The sequence below is a fragment of the Hipposideros armiger genome, unplaced genomic scaffold, assembly GCF_001890085.2.
Source record: "Hipposideros armiger isolate ML-2016 unplaced genomic scaffold, ASM189008v1 scaffold_508, whole genome shotgun sequence".
NCBI classification, from domain to species: domain Eukaryota; kingdom Metazoa; phylum Chordata; class Mammalia; order Chiroptera; family Hipposideridae; genus Hipposideros; species Hipposideros armiger.
The window spans coordinates 137,333-151,324 of record NW_017731858.1 but is presented as its reverse complement, the minus strand read 5'-3'; the positions used below and the strand labels follow the sequence as shown (position 1 = coordinate 151,324).

The following is a 13,992-nucleotide window of genomic DNA, read 5'->3' as shown; positions in this document are numbered from 1 at the left end:
ACTTCTGAAAGTCCAGCTTATAATGCATTGACAGAGAAACACTGGGAGTCATTAGGTATCTACCAGTTGTTGTTGAATGCCCTGAATGCTGAGATTTGAGACAACAGGCCCAATGGGATTCTGCCATTCATTTGAAATTAGGGATTCACAACAGTTAAGGAGTAGCCTGTTACTGCAACTCACAAGCAAAACCCACAGGAATGGGGAAAAGGAGGAAGACAGCCTGATTAGTTAATGCTGCCCCTCTACTCACTCCTAAAAACAATCTTGGACCTGATAAAGCAGGTGAGAAAAGGGGATTCAGAACTCTCTGATGAATCCCTGCTTCTTTCAATAAGCCACCAACTGCAAGCTGTGTCAAGCATTTGTTATAGTAAAACTCTCCAGGATGCTGTATCTAAAATCATTTCAGGGAATGGGAAGATAGACTAGGAAGTAGACTTTTGGTGATTATTGAGGAAATAAATGCATTCCAATGCATCCTGTCTTACTCTCAGAAGTTCACTTTAAGATTTAAGCTTGCCATTTTCAATCACACATCCAATGATCCAGTATGATCTCTGACTATTTTAAAAACTTTAATTCTGGAAAGAGTACCATTTGGCAAGATCATTCCTGAAAACTACTTCATATCTGGCAAAGTACCTGAAATATCAACAATGTATTAGTCCACAGGATGAGTAAGCAAAATATAGAAATATGTTAAGGGGCATTTCTTTTTAGGAAAACCAGTAGAAAGAAATAATATGCTTACAGTTATTTTTGACTTGTTTAAATATCACTGATTTTACAATTAATGACAAAAATATACCAATGTGAGGAACACCCTAACAGGTTAGACTGGTAAATGCTACAGCTTCTATTTCAGGGAGTGGCCATATAGGCTATGTGGTGTCAACAGGAAGGAGTCCAAATAAAAAATATCACTTTGTTTTTCAATGACAATCACGTAAATGTTACTACAATAGGATATAAACGGGGAGAGGGAGAGGAAGACTGAGGAGTGGAAGATGAAGGGGGGAGAGGGAGAGGGAGAGGGAGGCGGAGAGAGACAGACACACGGAGTCATAGTCTCGTATTTGACTTACCTACATTCAAATTTATTGGAACTATAATTGAAGAAATCTAGATTCATACACAAAGAAATGTGAAACATAATGGTAAGTGTGTGTGTGTATGCATGTGTGAGTGTGTGTAGTGTTTGCTTATTTTCATCACAATGGTTCACGTTACTAAAATGATGCAAACAGAAGACCTAAAATTACATACTGAACTTATTTCGAATGAACAAATCACCACTTTTAAAAAAGTTATTACAATAATTATGTATGAAAAAAATTAAAATGTTTCCCAGGCAAAAATTAATATGAAAAAATTATAACCAGATTAGAATCTGAACTATGATCAAATCTAAAACTCAGTCTATAGATTCAGTGGTACAGTCTGAAAAAGCCACTTGCACTGTCCACAGCCTGAAACAAGAGGGGGCAAAGGAAGGGAAAATACAGAGCAAACATTTGTGGCATAGAGTCGAATTATAGTCTGTGAAACTGTTTTCATGTACAGCTGCCTCACCAAGCAAAAATGTTTTGTGGCATCCGCAACTTCAATTATTAGTCAAGCACATCATCACAACAGAGATGGAAAGGGATCTGCAATTAGAGTAAATCAATTCTTATAATATTTTAATTATGTCTAAATGTGACACTGAGGTAGGTAGCTCATAAATCCTGGGAGACAGCAGCTGCCTGAAAGTCATATGATCTTAACGCTCTTCCAGCACTCCTGCTCAGCAGCAATGAATCTGTCAAGACTGCTTCTCTCAGTTTCCTCACTCATAAAATGATGGGACCAGACCAGGTGATCTATTTGTAGATCACATGATCTGCAAAAAATTTTACTGAAACTGAATAACACAGCAACCTTCCTAGGCTGGAGGCTCCCCTCCCCAAGCGATTTCCTATAGGCTAGAAGCACACAGTCTGTACAGTAAGGACGTTTTTCTTTTTCTTACGACATTTCTATAAAAATCAGACTCTGCCCCAAAAAGAGATCTCTAAGGTTTCTTCTCATGCTAACAGTCTAAATATATGTTCAGTTTCAACTTCCGGGGACTTTTTAAGGTGCCTTTCAAAGAAAGAAGTAGCCTAAAACTCACATGAAAACAAAATAAAAATCAGAAACATGACTTCCCTGACATGTTTTAAGGGATGTTGCTATTTTGGGTACAGACCTACATTGTTTTTTCCATTTCAAAAAGAAGACAGCTGTGAAAATAATGACTATATAGAACAGTGATAATTACTCTATATCATACCTTTCGTCTGAAGGCCTCAAGGCCTTTGTAACCAACAACTAATTCTTTTAATGTCACTTGGAAATAAGAACCATAATCCACATTTTACCTAACAGCAAACTGAGAGACCGAAAGCTCACTCAAGGTCACACAGGCAAGTCAATGGTGGAACTGGAATCAGAATCATGTGACAGAGACAGACAAAGAGCATCTTGCCCACAACCTCCAATGTCTTCCCATCAAAGTTAGAATAAGACCCCAAATCCTCACCATAGCCTAGGATGATGTATATGATCTGGCCTCCAAGTATCTCTTGGACTTTATTTCTAGTTACGCTGCTTCAGCTACACTGGCTTACCGGCTGTTCCTCAAACATCCCAACCAAGCTCCTTCAGACCTTTGCATCTTCTGTTCCCTCGACATGGAATTCTCTTCCCCACCTAGCCACACCCTCCACTCTCTTACTTCTTTCAGGTCTTTGCTTGAATCTTACAGCCTCTGAGAGGCCTTCTAGGACCACCTGCTCTCATCATAGCACCCTATTTTGTTTTTTCTAGAATGAACACTATCCAAATAAATCTTATTAATTTATCTATATGCTATCTGTCTCTTTTAGACTGCTAGGGTCCATGTCTCACCCACTTCTGTACCCCTATTATCTATAACCTATGACAGGCTGGACTCAAACGTTTGCAAATAAATGATGAATGAATGAATAATCCATTCTCCAGTGCATTCTCTTGCAGTTTCATCCAACAGAATGATGTTTCATTGTAATACCCATATTCCTCCTCCTCCTCCTCCTCCTCCTTCTCCCCTTTATTATTTTTCCTAGATGGTGAACCCAGCTGAAAATTCCCCACCTTACTCAATGAGAAGCCTGAATCCTGATTAGGGGCCCACTCAGAGCACCCAGAAGAATTAAAGAGAGAGGAAGCCAGAGGTCATTCTGAAGGCCCTGAGCTGTCTGGATGACAACTCTTTGAACATTTACCACATGACCCTTTCTGGAGCGGGAACAAAAAGCCTTCTGTCTGTCACTCAGATGAATCAAAGATGGAAGGCAAGGAAGTTGAAGCACTTAGTATCCTCAAATTAGGAAAGCCTTTTATCATCTTATACAACAAATCTCGAGAGTGTTTCCCTATGTGTGTTACCTAGAGGTTAATTATGTTCTGCTCAACTACATGAATCAGGAGCCCTGAGAAAGGATGCTGTAGAGGCTTTCAGCAAAGTAGATAGGCAAAGTAGGTGGGCCAAGAGCAATGGAGAAATGGGGCCAGGGCAACTTACTTGACTAATGTCTCAGACAGAACAGAAGGAAGAGGCAGCAAGGAAAGGGAGAAAGCAGGACAGCAAGAGACACACTGGTCTCAGAGATGTTCTAAGCAAAGATGAAAGAGACAATAGGGAAGAAAACCCCACAACTTACCAGAAAACTGAGTTGCAGTTAATTACAACTGAATGTCAGGAATGTCATCCTGCTGACAAACCCCTACCAGTCGGCTGGCAATCTAATGTCACTCACCTCTCTCCACCATATCATTTTACAGTCCTGCCAAGTTTTAATGTATCGCATAGGTCTACCCTCTGGGAAACTGGTTTTAAAAAACTGGTTAAGCGTTTCATAACGAATTCCACCATATCTGGCACTGGAGATTTTTAAACTATTTAGCTTGAGGCAGAGTCTAGGAGGAGGGGTCTACGATCCATCCTTCTAATTACAGACAAATTGTTTGATCAGCTTTATTTTCAGCATATCATGGCCCTGCTCAAATTTTCAATGACCCTGAGTTTCCCACACAGCATGGCCCACATGCCTGATCCGGCATTCAAGGCGCTCCCACAATCCTACTAATAATATAGAATAATAACTGCTGACATCTGTGGAATGCTTACCCCTTTACACTCTGGCTAAATGCTTTGCTCATATTATATTGTTTAATCCTCTTTATGACCTTCTGTGGTAATTACTAATATCATCTCCATGTTACGGAGGAGAAACTGAGGCACAGGGAGATAACAAAGCACCAAGCCAACTCTCATGACTACCCAACTTCTCTTAACACCTGCCCTATACATGTTGCCTGCCACACTCACCTCCTTTCTGAGTCCCTTCCTTTGAGGCCCCACCTCCTTCAAGAAGCCTTCCCTGACCCCAGATCACAGTGATCTAGACTCATATAACACTTGGTCTCTGTACCACCTCTAAACAATTCTTTATTTTTATTGTGTCTCATCTCCCCAAATAGGTTAATTTAAGCTCTACATATTACACTTCTCTCTACCCTCCACGATGCTAACACCTTGTACTAGCATTCAATATATATTTGGTTATGAATACTTTGATTCCTAATAGTATCTGGCACATGAGAAGCTGCTAATAAATGGCTTTAAACAGTCATCAACGAATAAGGGAAAATAAAATATAAAAAACAAATTCATGAGAAATCCTTTTTCCATAAAATGAGCATGATCTATTTGTTAGCTGTGGGAGACAGTGCAATAGACTTGGGAATACAATGCAGTGACATTTCAAAGATAAAAGATTTTCTCTTCTTTTAGTTCCAACAAACAGTAACCTTGGCCTCCCAACAATTATTTTAATAGCGTATGTGCTTTCTTAGGTAAAATCCTCTTTTTTGTTCTCCCACTGCAGAAGAGGGGAAAAACCCCTCCCATAACAATCAAAGAGTAAGGGAGGACTTTTAGACTCTGGATATATAACAAATGACTCTCTTTAGTGAAAGAAAGGAAAGAAAGAGAAAGGGCACCAAAAGCGAGTCATACATCAAACAGTTGAACTTGTAACCCGATAACATACCCAGACACTTCAATGTTGAATTGCTGAGAATGGGGAGGAGAGGGCTAGAGGAATGTGACCAAACTGAGCCAAGAAGATGCATGAAGGTGGGTGTCCCCAGGGTTGGCCAAGAATCTGCAACAGACTTCTTTTTTAAATGAAAAACCACCCTCAAGTGCAGATTCTTCCTTATTCCATATATCACTAAATCCCTTAGGAAAAACAGTTCTGAATACCAGGGGAAGGTCATGTCCAATATCAAAGCTATCTAGTCCACATTAAATTCCTTCACTGATATGGAAAAAAGGCGGGAAAAAACAGATGTCTCTAGCAGCTACTTGAGAAACAGAGAATGTAAATGAATAGGTTTCTATGAGGACTGGAGTCTCTGTCCAAGGGGATCATTGCTTTTTCTTATGATCTCTTATTAAATTTCTCTCCGAAACTTTTCCAGGAATTGAAGAGTGGCAGTGGGGTGTGTTCTCATTAACTAGAAAGTACAAACTGAGGAAATTAATCACCTATGACAAAGCTTGTCCTGTTTTAACATGAACACCAAGAACAAAGCAAATGATAAGCTTTGAGTCAAGTGGTCGCTGTGCCCAGGCAATCAACAGGGCTTCTGCAAGAGCTGCATGTCAGCATCCTCCTCAGTGAAAGGACATGCTCGGGCACCAAGACTGTGACTTGTGGAGTGATACACATCATTAGCGGCTGTCTTCAGTTCTCAGCCAATAACAGGGATGCTCAGCAAGCATTTCTGGGAAAATAATTACCACTGCAGAAAGTGGTGAAGACCTCTATCTTAACAACAGATTAGAGCTGGGGGGAAGGTTTATACTGGGGAAAATGCAAATGTATTCCCTAACTATTGAGTTGTATAATCTTCCAATATAAAGAACTCAGCTTAGTTCTTTCACCAGTCCCCTTTTCCCTAGAGCCCATCACCACTGACTTAAATGTTCTTGGAAGCTCTCTGGCAGCTAGTTAGGGAGGTTTCACTTTCTAAAGCAGCCCATCTATGAATTACTTTGGCTACATTATCCACATCCCATTATAGGTCACATGGCTGCTTTCTCAAAAGACCTTATAAAGTTGGAGCCTTCTGATTCCCTTTTATCTACTGAATTTTGCTGAAATCTCTTCTAACCCTCTTTCCTTCATTCTTTTCTCTCCACTTTCTCTCATAATTTTATTTTTCCCCTTCCTTGCTATTACATTCCCTTATTTTTGACAGTCAAAATGTCCAGGAAAGGACTTGGACTTGTTTATAAAAAGCAGTTTAGAGGGGGCTGGACAGCATAAACACACAGCTGCAGTGTTGCCATGGGGACATGGGGGACAGTTCGAGGAATGTAATTGATAATGTTGTGAATATTTTGTAGGGTGTCAGGTGGTCAGATGTCTTGCATCCTGGATGGGGAAGAGGCTTGATCACTGCACTGTACACCTGAAGCTGATGTTGTATAATATTGTATGTCAACTATAAGTGAATATATATATATATATATATATGGTCATGGGACGTGGAGTATAGTGTGGGAGTGGAGTCAAGGGAATTGTAATAGATATGTATGATATTGGGGGAAATGGGGCGGTGGATTGGGGGAGGGGGGTTGTCACTTCGAGGGGTAAAAAGTATAACTATTGCACTGTGTTGTACAGCTGAAACTAATTCTAAAAAATGTGTATTTCACAATAAAAAATAATTTAATAAAAAAAGCAGTTTAAACTGGTTGTGTATCATTTCAAGCTTGTCAAAGGTCTCATTCTACATAATTTTAAAAATCCAGAAATTTTTAGATGAATAAAGACCCTTCAACGTGTACCTCACTCTAAAAGGCACCACGCTGCCCTACTTTAATCCCTGTCAGCCCCAGAGAGATCTACAGGCCAATGTCAAGCCATAGCACATCAAGCAGGCGGAGATAAAATAGGAGAAAAGATAGCTCCTGCAGGCTGTTATTTGCCAATGAGTCATGATGAACACCCAAATCCTTCTGCTGCAGCTTCCTGGTTAGTCTGCTGTGAGTTTGCAGGGTTATCAAAGCTTGAACTTTCTGATAGAAAAGGTTTCTCTGCTCTCAACTCTGTGAACTCTAGCACTGTGGTACCCGTTGCTAAGGCTAGCAAAGCTCCTCACCAGTGTGGGCTGGAGGTCCTAACAGGCAGGGGATTCCAGATGCAAGGGTAAAACTGCCACCAGTATCAGGAAAATGACTCAGGTAATAGCATACCCGAATCTTCTTCCCATTTGCTTGTGAGACTCATTAATATTCTTCACTTCAAAGACAACATAGTTCCTTTCAGTATGTCTCAGAAACTGTCAGCCCTTTCCCTCAGCTCCTCTGCCTCTGCCTTTCCCAACTCTCCAAGAGCTAGGTCAGCCACTTACCCCACCTTTAGATTTAGCCTCTCTCTTAGGCCTGAGCCAATCCAGGCTTGAAGCAGGAGGAGGGGATATGAACCCCCAAGCCTGTAACAGGACACCTAAGGGTACAAGCCGGAGTCCCCCAGTGCAGACTCCAGTGCACCGTAGTTCATAAGCCTGGACTTCCACTTTGGCCCTCACTCCAAATTCCAGCCAGGCGACTACAAAACTGCTACCCACACCCAATCCTCTCCCTGCTTGCTCCATACACTCACATGCCCTCTATTTATATACAGAAAGAGTGCAGTAAACACTGCAAATTTCAACTGATCTCAACAATGCTGAACTAAAAAAAGAATTATTTTTTAACTATTATCTTTAATAAATTTATTGGGGTGATATTGGTTAGTAAAATTAGAGGTTTTAAGTGGTACATTTCTATAATATATCATCTATATATAAAACACACAGGGCCAGCCGAGTGGCTCAGTTGGTTAATAGCTCGCTCAGGAGTTTGAGCTCTGAGCAACAGGGTCCCCGGTTTGATTCACGGCCCGAGCTGAGCTGCTGCTGAGCTGCCAACAGGTGGCAGGATGGCTCAGCTAAAAAAAAATAAAAAATAAAAAAAACCACAATTCTTACAAGAAAAAATATCTTGGCAAAATCCCTCAGACACCTTAAAGAAATCTGGCTCAACTTTCTTCTCATGCCGATTGTAGCTGTGATAAATCCTGAAATACAATACTACTGCTATGGCTTAGGAGGTGAAACCAGAAGATATAGGATATATACTCAGCTCCCAGAAATCCAAAATGGCAACCCATAATCCATAATGGATCAGTGAAATCCATAACCAGAGACAATCCCCAAGCCTCATTATGGCCTTTTATATCTCAATTATTCCCTATTCACTTTTTTAAAGAGGTGTGTAGCACATATGACCAATTTGGTTTAGCCTTCTTTTCCTTCTGTTGCCTACTGTTTGGTAGAGGTTTTAAAAAGAAGTAAGTATTTTTATGGTACGTGAATTATATCTCACTAAAAAATGAAGTGGCTGAAATATGAACAGCTGGGGATAAAAAGAGGCAAAGCAAAGAGCAGCAGCAAACCAACAATTAGCTGGAGACAAGCAGCAGCTGTCCCCTTCAGCCAGGCCACATGGTCACCAGTGTGCTTCAGACCCACCACCCACTTCATGTCCAGTTCCTGGCTGGCCCCAGCAACCTAGGGGATAGCTAATACACAAGATGAACAATCAACCTTTGACTGACTGAATTCGTTTTCTACTGCCATTGTAACAAATTACCACAAACTCAGTGGCTTAAAACAACACAAATGTATTACCTCACAGTTCTGTTGGTTAGAAGTCTGACATGGGTCTCATTGGGCTAGCAACGTTGCAGCAGAGCTGTGTTCCCTTTTGGTGGCCCTAGGGGAGAATCCCTTTCCTGGCCTTTTCCAGCTTCCAGAGGTTGCCCACATTGCTTAGCCCATGCCTTCTTCCTCCACTGTCAAAACCAGGAACGTAGTACTTCTCTCTGACGCTGCTTCTGTCCTCCCCTCTCTTTCCCTAAGTCTTTCTTCAGCTTCCCTCTTCCACTTGCAAGGACCCCTGTGACAGCACTGGGCACACCTGGATAATCCAGACTAAGCTCCCCATCCACTGATTAGCAATTTTCACTCCCCTTTGTCATGTAAGGGAACGTTTATCCTTTCCAGGGATTAGGACATGGACTTCTTTGGGTGGAGGGGGGGCTATTATTCTGCCTACCACATCAACCAATCTGTATTTAACAAATTATCAAAGAAAATTTAAAGCATGTACTTTTTATAGGCAACTGTATTTTGCTATATAATATATGAGCTTCTACAAAAGTTATATGTAAAACAAATTATAATTTACAAGCATTAGAATACTCACTATTGAAAGGAATACTGTGGTGAATTGTTTTGTACAGATATTAATTCCATAATGTCTTCTTTTATGAATCCAGATTTCCATACATTATATTTACTTAATGTTGGGCCAAAGCTCAGGTATAGATAAAACATTTCAGTATTTTGAGAACATTAGGAGAAGGGAGTGCAGTCAAAAACCACAGAACCATTTTCTGAAAACCTGCACAGAATTATAACCTTCACACACGCATTTCTGAACCTGAAAACTGTAATAGGAAATACAATAAAGATTTGAGTCTCACTCATTCAGCAAGTGAGCACCGATGGTGTGCTGGTTAAGAGATAGCGTCAGGTATCAGCCTGCCTAGGTTCAAATCCCACCTCTGAAAACTTAGAGCTGTAGGACCTGAAATTAATCACTGAATTTCTTTGTCCCTCACTTTCCACATCTATAAATTAAGAGTAATACAGTACCTGTAACATGGGGCTGCCATGAGGATCAAATGAGATATAGAATATAAAACATACAGTATGAAAAAGAACATACAGTATGGTGCCTGGCACATATTAAGTCCTCAACAAATGGACTCTCTTATCATCACCGTGTGTGGAGGTCCATGGAGACACACAAGAAGCATCCTATAACTTGGATACATTATTTTCAGAGCTTGAAAATGAAAGTGAGAACAGGACATGACCACTAAATGGAAAGCAGCAGGCACAATATTAAATTAAGATACAATTTGAGTCTTCCCTTGGTAGACACTCATGGTTTCTGCTTGCAGGCAATGTGAAAGATTGAATGACCTTCAAAACCTAATGGAAGTGTGAATCATCCTCAGCAAACCACATGAACTTATATTGAATATCTGAAAAAAATGGTTATATTTGGTATCAGAGAATAATTGTTTCTCTGCTCAGGATCTTCAAGTAGCTTGTTAGTTTTACTTTGGATTTTAATAGCTCTTCACAGCCTCCCAAACAAAGCCAACCTCATGTCTGAGGTCTTCAAGGCTCTGTACAACTTTATCTCTCTCTCTGTTTCTACCTTTGTCTAACACAAACCCCTTACACAAACCCCTTACACAAACTCACTATTCTGGCCAAACTAAAAAGCTCTCTAGTTCTGACAGTATTAATGTACTGCTTTACATAGTAGGTAATTTGCTATGTTTCTTATCCAGTCTAGAAGCTATTGAAGGACCAGGACCCCATCTTCCACAACCATGTTTTCCCCACAGTGGCCAGCATGTAATAAGCATCTAATTAAGTTTTGCTAGATAAATGGATTACACAATCCTTCTACTCATTACATTCATTTCCACATAGGCAACTTTGATGCCCTTTTCTTTCAAAGTTATTTTATTCATTCAACTGACAGCCTCCTTTTTAAATTCATTGATTCAGAAGACAAGAATTATATTTCTTTAAAAAGTTGCACTTTCAAATTCATCCTGAGGTCTCATATTTTTAAAGTTCATACGTCTGTAAGAATCCTCTCATTGAAGTTTTTTTTTTGACTAGTGCTCATTCTAAAAACATTTTTTCAAGAAATGTTTCCAGACAGGCTACTCATGAGAGTATCCTTAAAATGATGAAATAACTACTTCTTACCTTCATGGTAACCGTGATAGTGCTATTTACATTTGCTTTATGCAACCAGCCCTGTTTTATCACACCACCCTTCTGAGAACATAAAGAAGATGAATCCTGAAATAAAGCAAAAACCATCAGTGAAATAGCAGCCAGCCATCTAATCAAATATTTGGTGGGACACAAACTAGGCCCTGCTCCATATTCTAATTAAAGCATAAAGTACCCTCCCATCCACGAAGATGCCTGATTAAACTTGAAATTGAGAGGCTTTTTGCTGTGCACACAGTAGGCGCTTGATATTTACTGAAATGTATGAGCCATCTTCTGGGAAAGTCTTCTGCTTATGTAAACGGGCAAACTGCATCTCAAAAATGTCACATCCAGGCCATCTGTCCTATCAGGCAGGAGAATCCAGATGAATCACCACACCACATGCCCAGTGCAGAAGAAACAACTCCACAAGCATGTCCCACAAGTGGGAAAACATGTTTACATAAAAATCACAGCCCAGGGCCGGCTGAGTGGCTCAGTTGGTTAAGAGCACGCTCAAGAGTTAGAGCTCTGAGCAACAGCGGTTTGAGTCCTGGACCGAGCTGAACAGCCGCTGAGCTGCCAACAGGTGGCAGGATGGCTCAGCTAAAAAAAAAATTCACAGCCCATTTCACTTGATTTTTTTCCTCAACTCCCTTTGGAAATTCAACTATATATATATATATATATATATATATATATATATATATATTTTTTTTTTTTTTTTTTTTTTTGAAAAACACTCATTGGTTGGAAAGCTGGCCACGGATCATTCAAAAACAATTTTTCCCTTATCTTTTTCTCAAGGAAATCTTTNTTTTTTAATTTTTGAAAAACACTCATTGGTTGGAAAGCTGGCCACGGATCATTCAAAAACAATTTTTCCCTTATCTTTTTCTCAAGGAAATCTTTCACAACGGAAGTGACCTTGAAGAAACCAGTACAGGTGCCCCCATCTTTACCTCATCTTTCTCACAGTCCTCATCAATTTCAAATACATGATTAGGAATCTTTTCTGGTCTCAGAGATTTGCTGAAAATGCAAGAGAATTGTTTTAGACACTGAACAGAACAAACAAAACAAGATGAGTAGGCTTCTTTCTTTCACAACCAAGAAAATGCCAAGACAATGAGGAAGAGAAATTCTTTTCTCCCTTCCAAACTCAGATTCTCCCCTCTGACTAAACTTACATTACCTTTTATATAAAAACTCCCACATGTGCAGCCAGCAGCAAAGACATAACTAAGCCCAGATACTTTGTCAGGGGAGGGCAGAAACTGCCAAAGAATGTATGCCAAAGCTGCCAGTAGCGGGAGAACCTTAACTTTCACCAGGTCACAAAAGCAACATAGTGTAATTCTGGCTGTTCCATCTGTTTGCTGTAGGACCTTGGACGGATCATCTTAGGATCCAGTTTTAAAGGACATCTTTAAGACTCAGTTTTCTCCTCTGCAAAAGTGCTTTGAAAACTACAAAAGGCTACACAAAGTCTTATTTCTCCAAAATATTTTCCATATGCTATCCTGTGAGCCTGGTAGCATTATGGACAAGAAAAGGGAGAAAAGTGAGGGCTCAAACAATCTGAGTGACTGGCCCAACGTAATCTAGCTAGTGTGTGGTAGAAATAAAATCTGAACCCTGACATATGGCTCCTGGGCTAGTGTGCTCAAAACAGTCCTTCAACTCAACTGAAAGAGATGCCCTTTTGTCAAGAGCTGTCTGGAGTCATCATATTGAGCCAAATAGCTTTCTCATTGGCACCACTGGAAAATGCTCACTACGTTATCCAGAATTAAATAAAGATGATTTTATGGTCAATATAGATACACCAAAGACAAAAAGTGAACTCATGCATTTTGAAAAAAATTTCAGCGAGCAAAGTTAAAACATATTCAATTACCCAAAATACTGCATTTGTGAAATTTGCTGGTTGTTTGAGGTTTTGCTTTATCATAAATTATAACTAAAAAGTTTCACAAGTGGTTAAAAAAGGTAAAATGTTTCATAATTCTCCTTCTGAAGGTTTCCCTTGGATTCTGAACTTACCATGGCAACATTCGAAAGTCCCCAGAGAAATCTTCATACTTGTAGTTTATCACATGCCAATCTGTGCTGTAGGTTTTAATACACTGAAAGAAAAAACGAATCGAAATTTGATATGTAGGAGAAGTACACATATATCCACTGTTTAATCATTTGGGAAATTAAGTACTGGGATCTTCCTCTGGGGATTAACTGTATCTCCCTAAACCAAATAGCAGCACTAAAGGACTGACTCCAAGTGCAGATTGTATTCAAATCCAAAAGAAAAAGACTAAGAACACATGCTACCTGTGAAAGTGTTTTAGCTGTTGTATCCTCTGTATCACATCATAGAGACTTGTTATGTAGGTCAGTTAAATTACAGAAATTTTTATTTTCCATTTACAGTAAAGGAAGAATAGTTTAAATATATGATGAATATTCCTCTGTGGACTTTGAGCCTCTTACCTCTTTGACAAACAAACTCTGGGCCCTTTTCTCAGCCTCCTCTGGTACAGAGGACTGCACTGTTCTGCGCTGACGACTTATCACCGAGATCTACAAGACAAGGAACATTCTTGCTGTAAGAACTGGCTTGGCAAATGCAGGTTTTTTTCTTTTAAAAAAGTGCTTGTGAACTCACGGATATATCTTCCATTGGAAACATAAGCAGGTCTCTGAGGGGGTCACTGTAAATCTGGGTTTTTCTTTGGCTGATGACATTCTCATAATCCAAGGGCTCGACTACTTTGGTCTTTTCCTTAAAAAGAGACAAAAAGAAAGTTAATGTGGTCTAATTCCCAAGAGATAAGTTTCTCTCCATGTGCTAAAGATACATTATTTCACAAAAGAAGGGATTAGAGATAATAAGCACTTAATAGAAACACTTTTTACAAAAGAAATATTCCCCATAACTAGACACACACACCAAACACATACATACATGCAAAGACTTCTCTGCTAAAGACAAGAGTT

At 39.7% G+C, this 13,992-nt stretch overlaps 1 protein-coding gene across 3 annotated transcripts in view; it reads right to left on the bottom strand.

Annotated features, from left to right (window-relative positions):
• DOCK11 (dedicator of cytokinesis 11) overlaps positions 1 to 13,992 on the bottom strand; it is a 207,103-nt gene that overhangs the window by 141,326 nt on the left and 51,785 nt on the right. For all 3 annotated transcript variants that reach the window (XM_019667847.1, XM_019667846.1, XM_019667848.1), the window contains exons 2-6: positions 13,661 to 13,777; positions 13,486 to 13,575; positions 13,042 to 13,124; positions 11,958 to 12,027; positions 10,984 to 11,079 (exon numbers count right to left, since the gene is read on the bottom strand). In XM_019667847.1, coding sequence (XP_019523392.1) covers positions 10,984 to 11,079; positions 11,958 to 12,027; positions 13,042 to 13,124; positions 13,486 to 13,575; positions 13,661 to 13,777 — 456 coding nt within the window. The remainder of the gene's footprint in view (positions 1 to 10,983; positions 11,080 to 11,957; positions 12,028 to 13,041; positions 13,125 to 13,485; positions 13,576 to 13,660; positions 13,778 to 13,992) is intronic.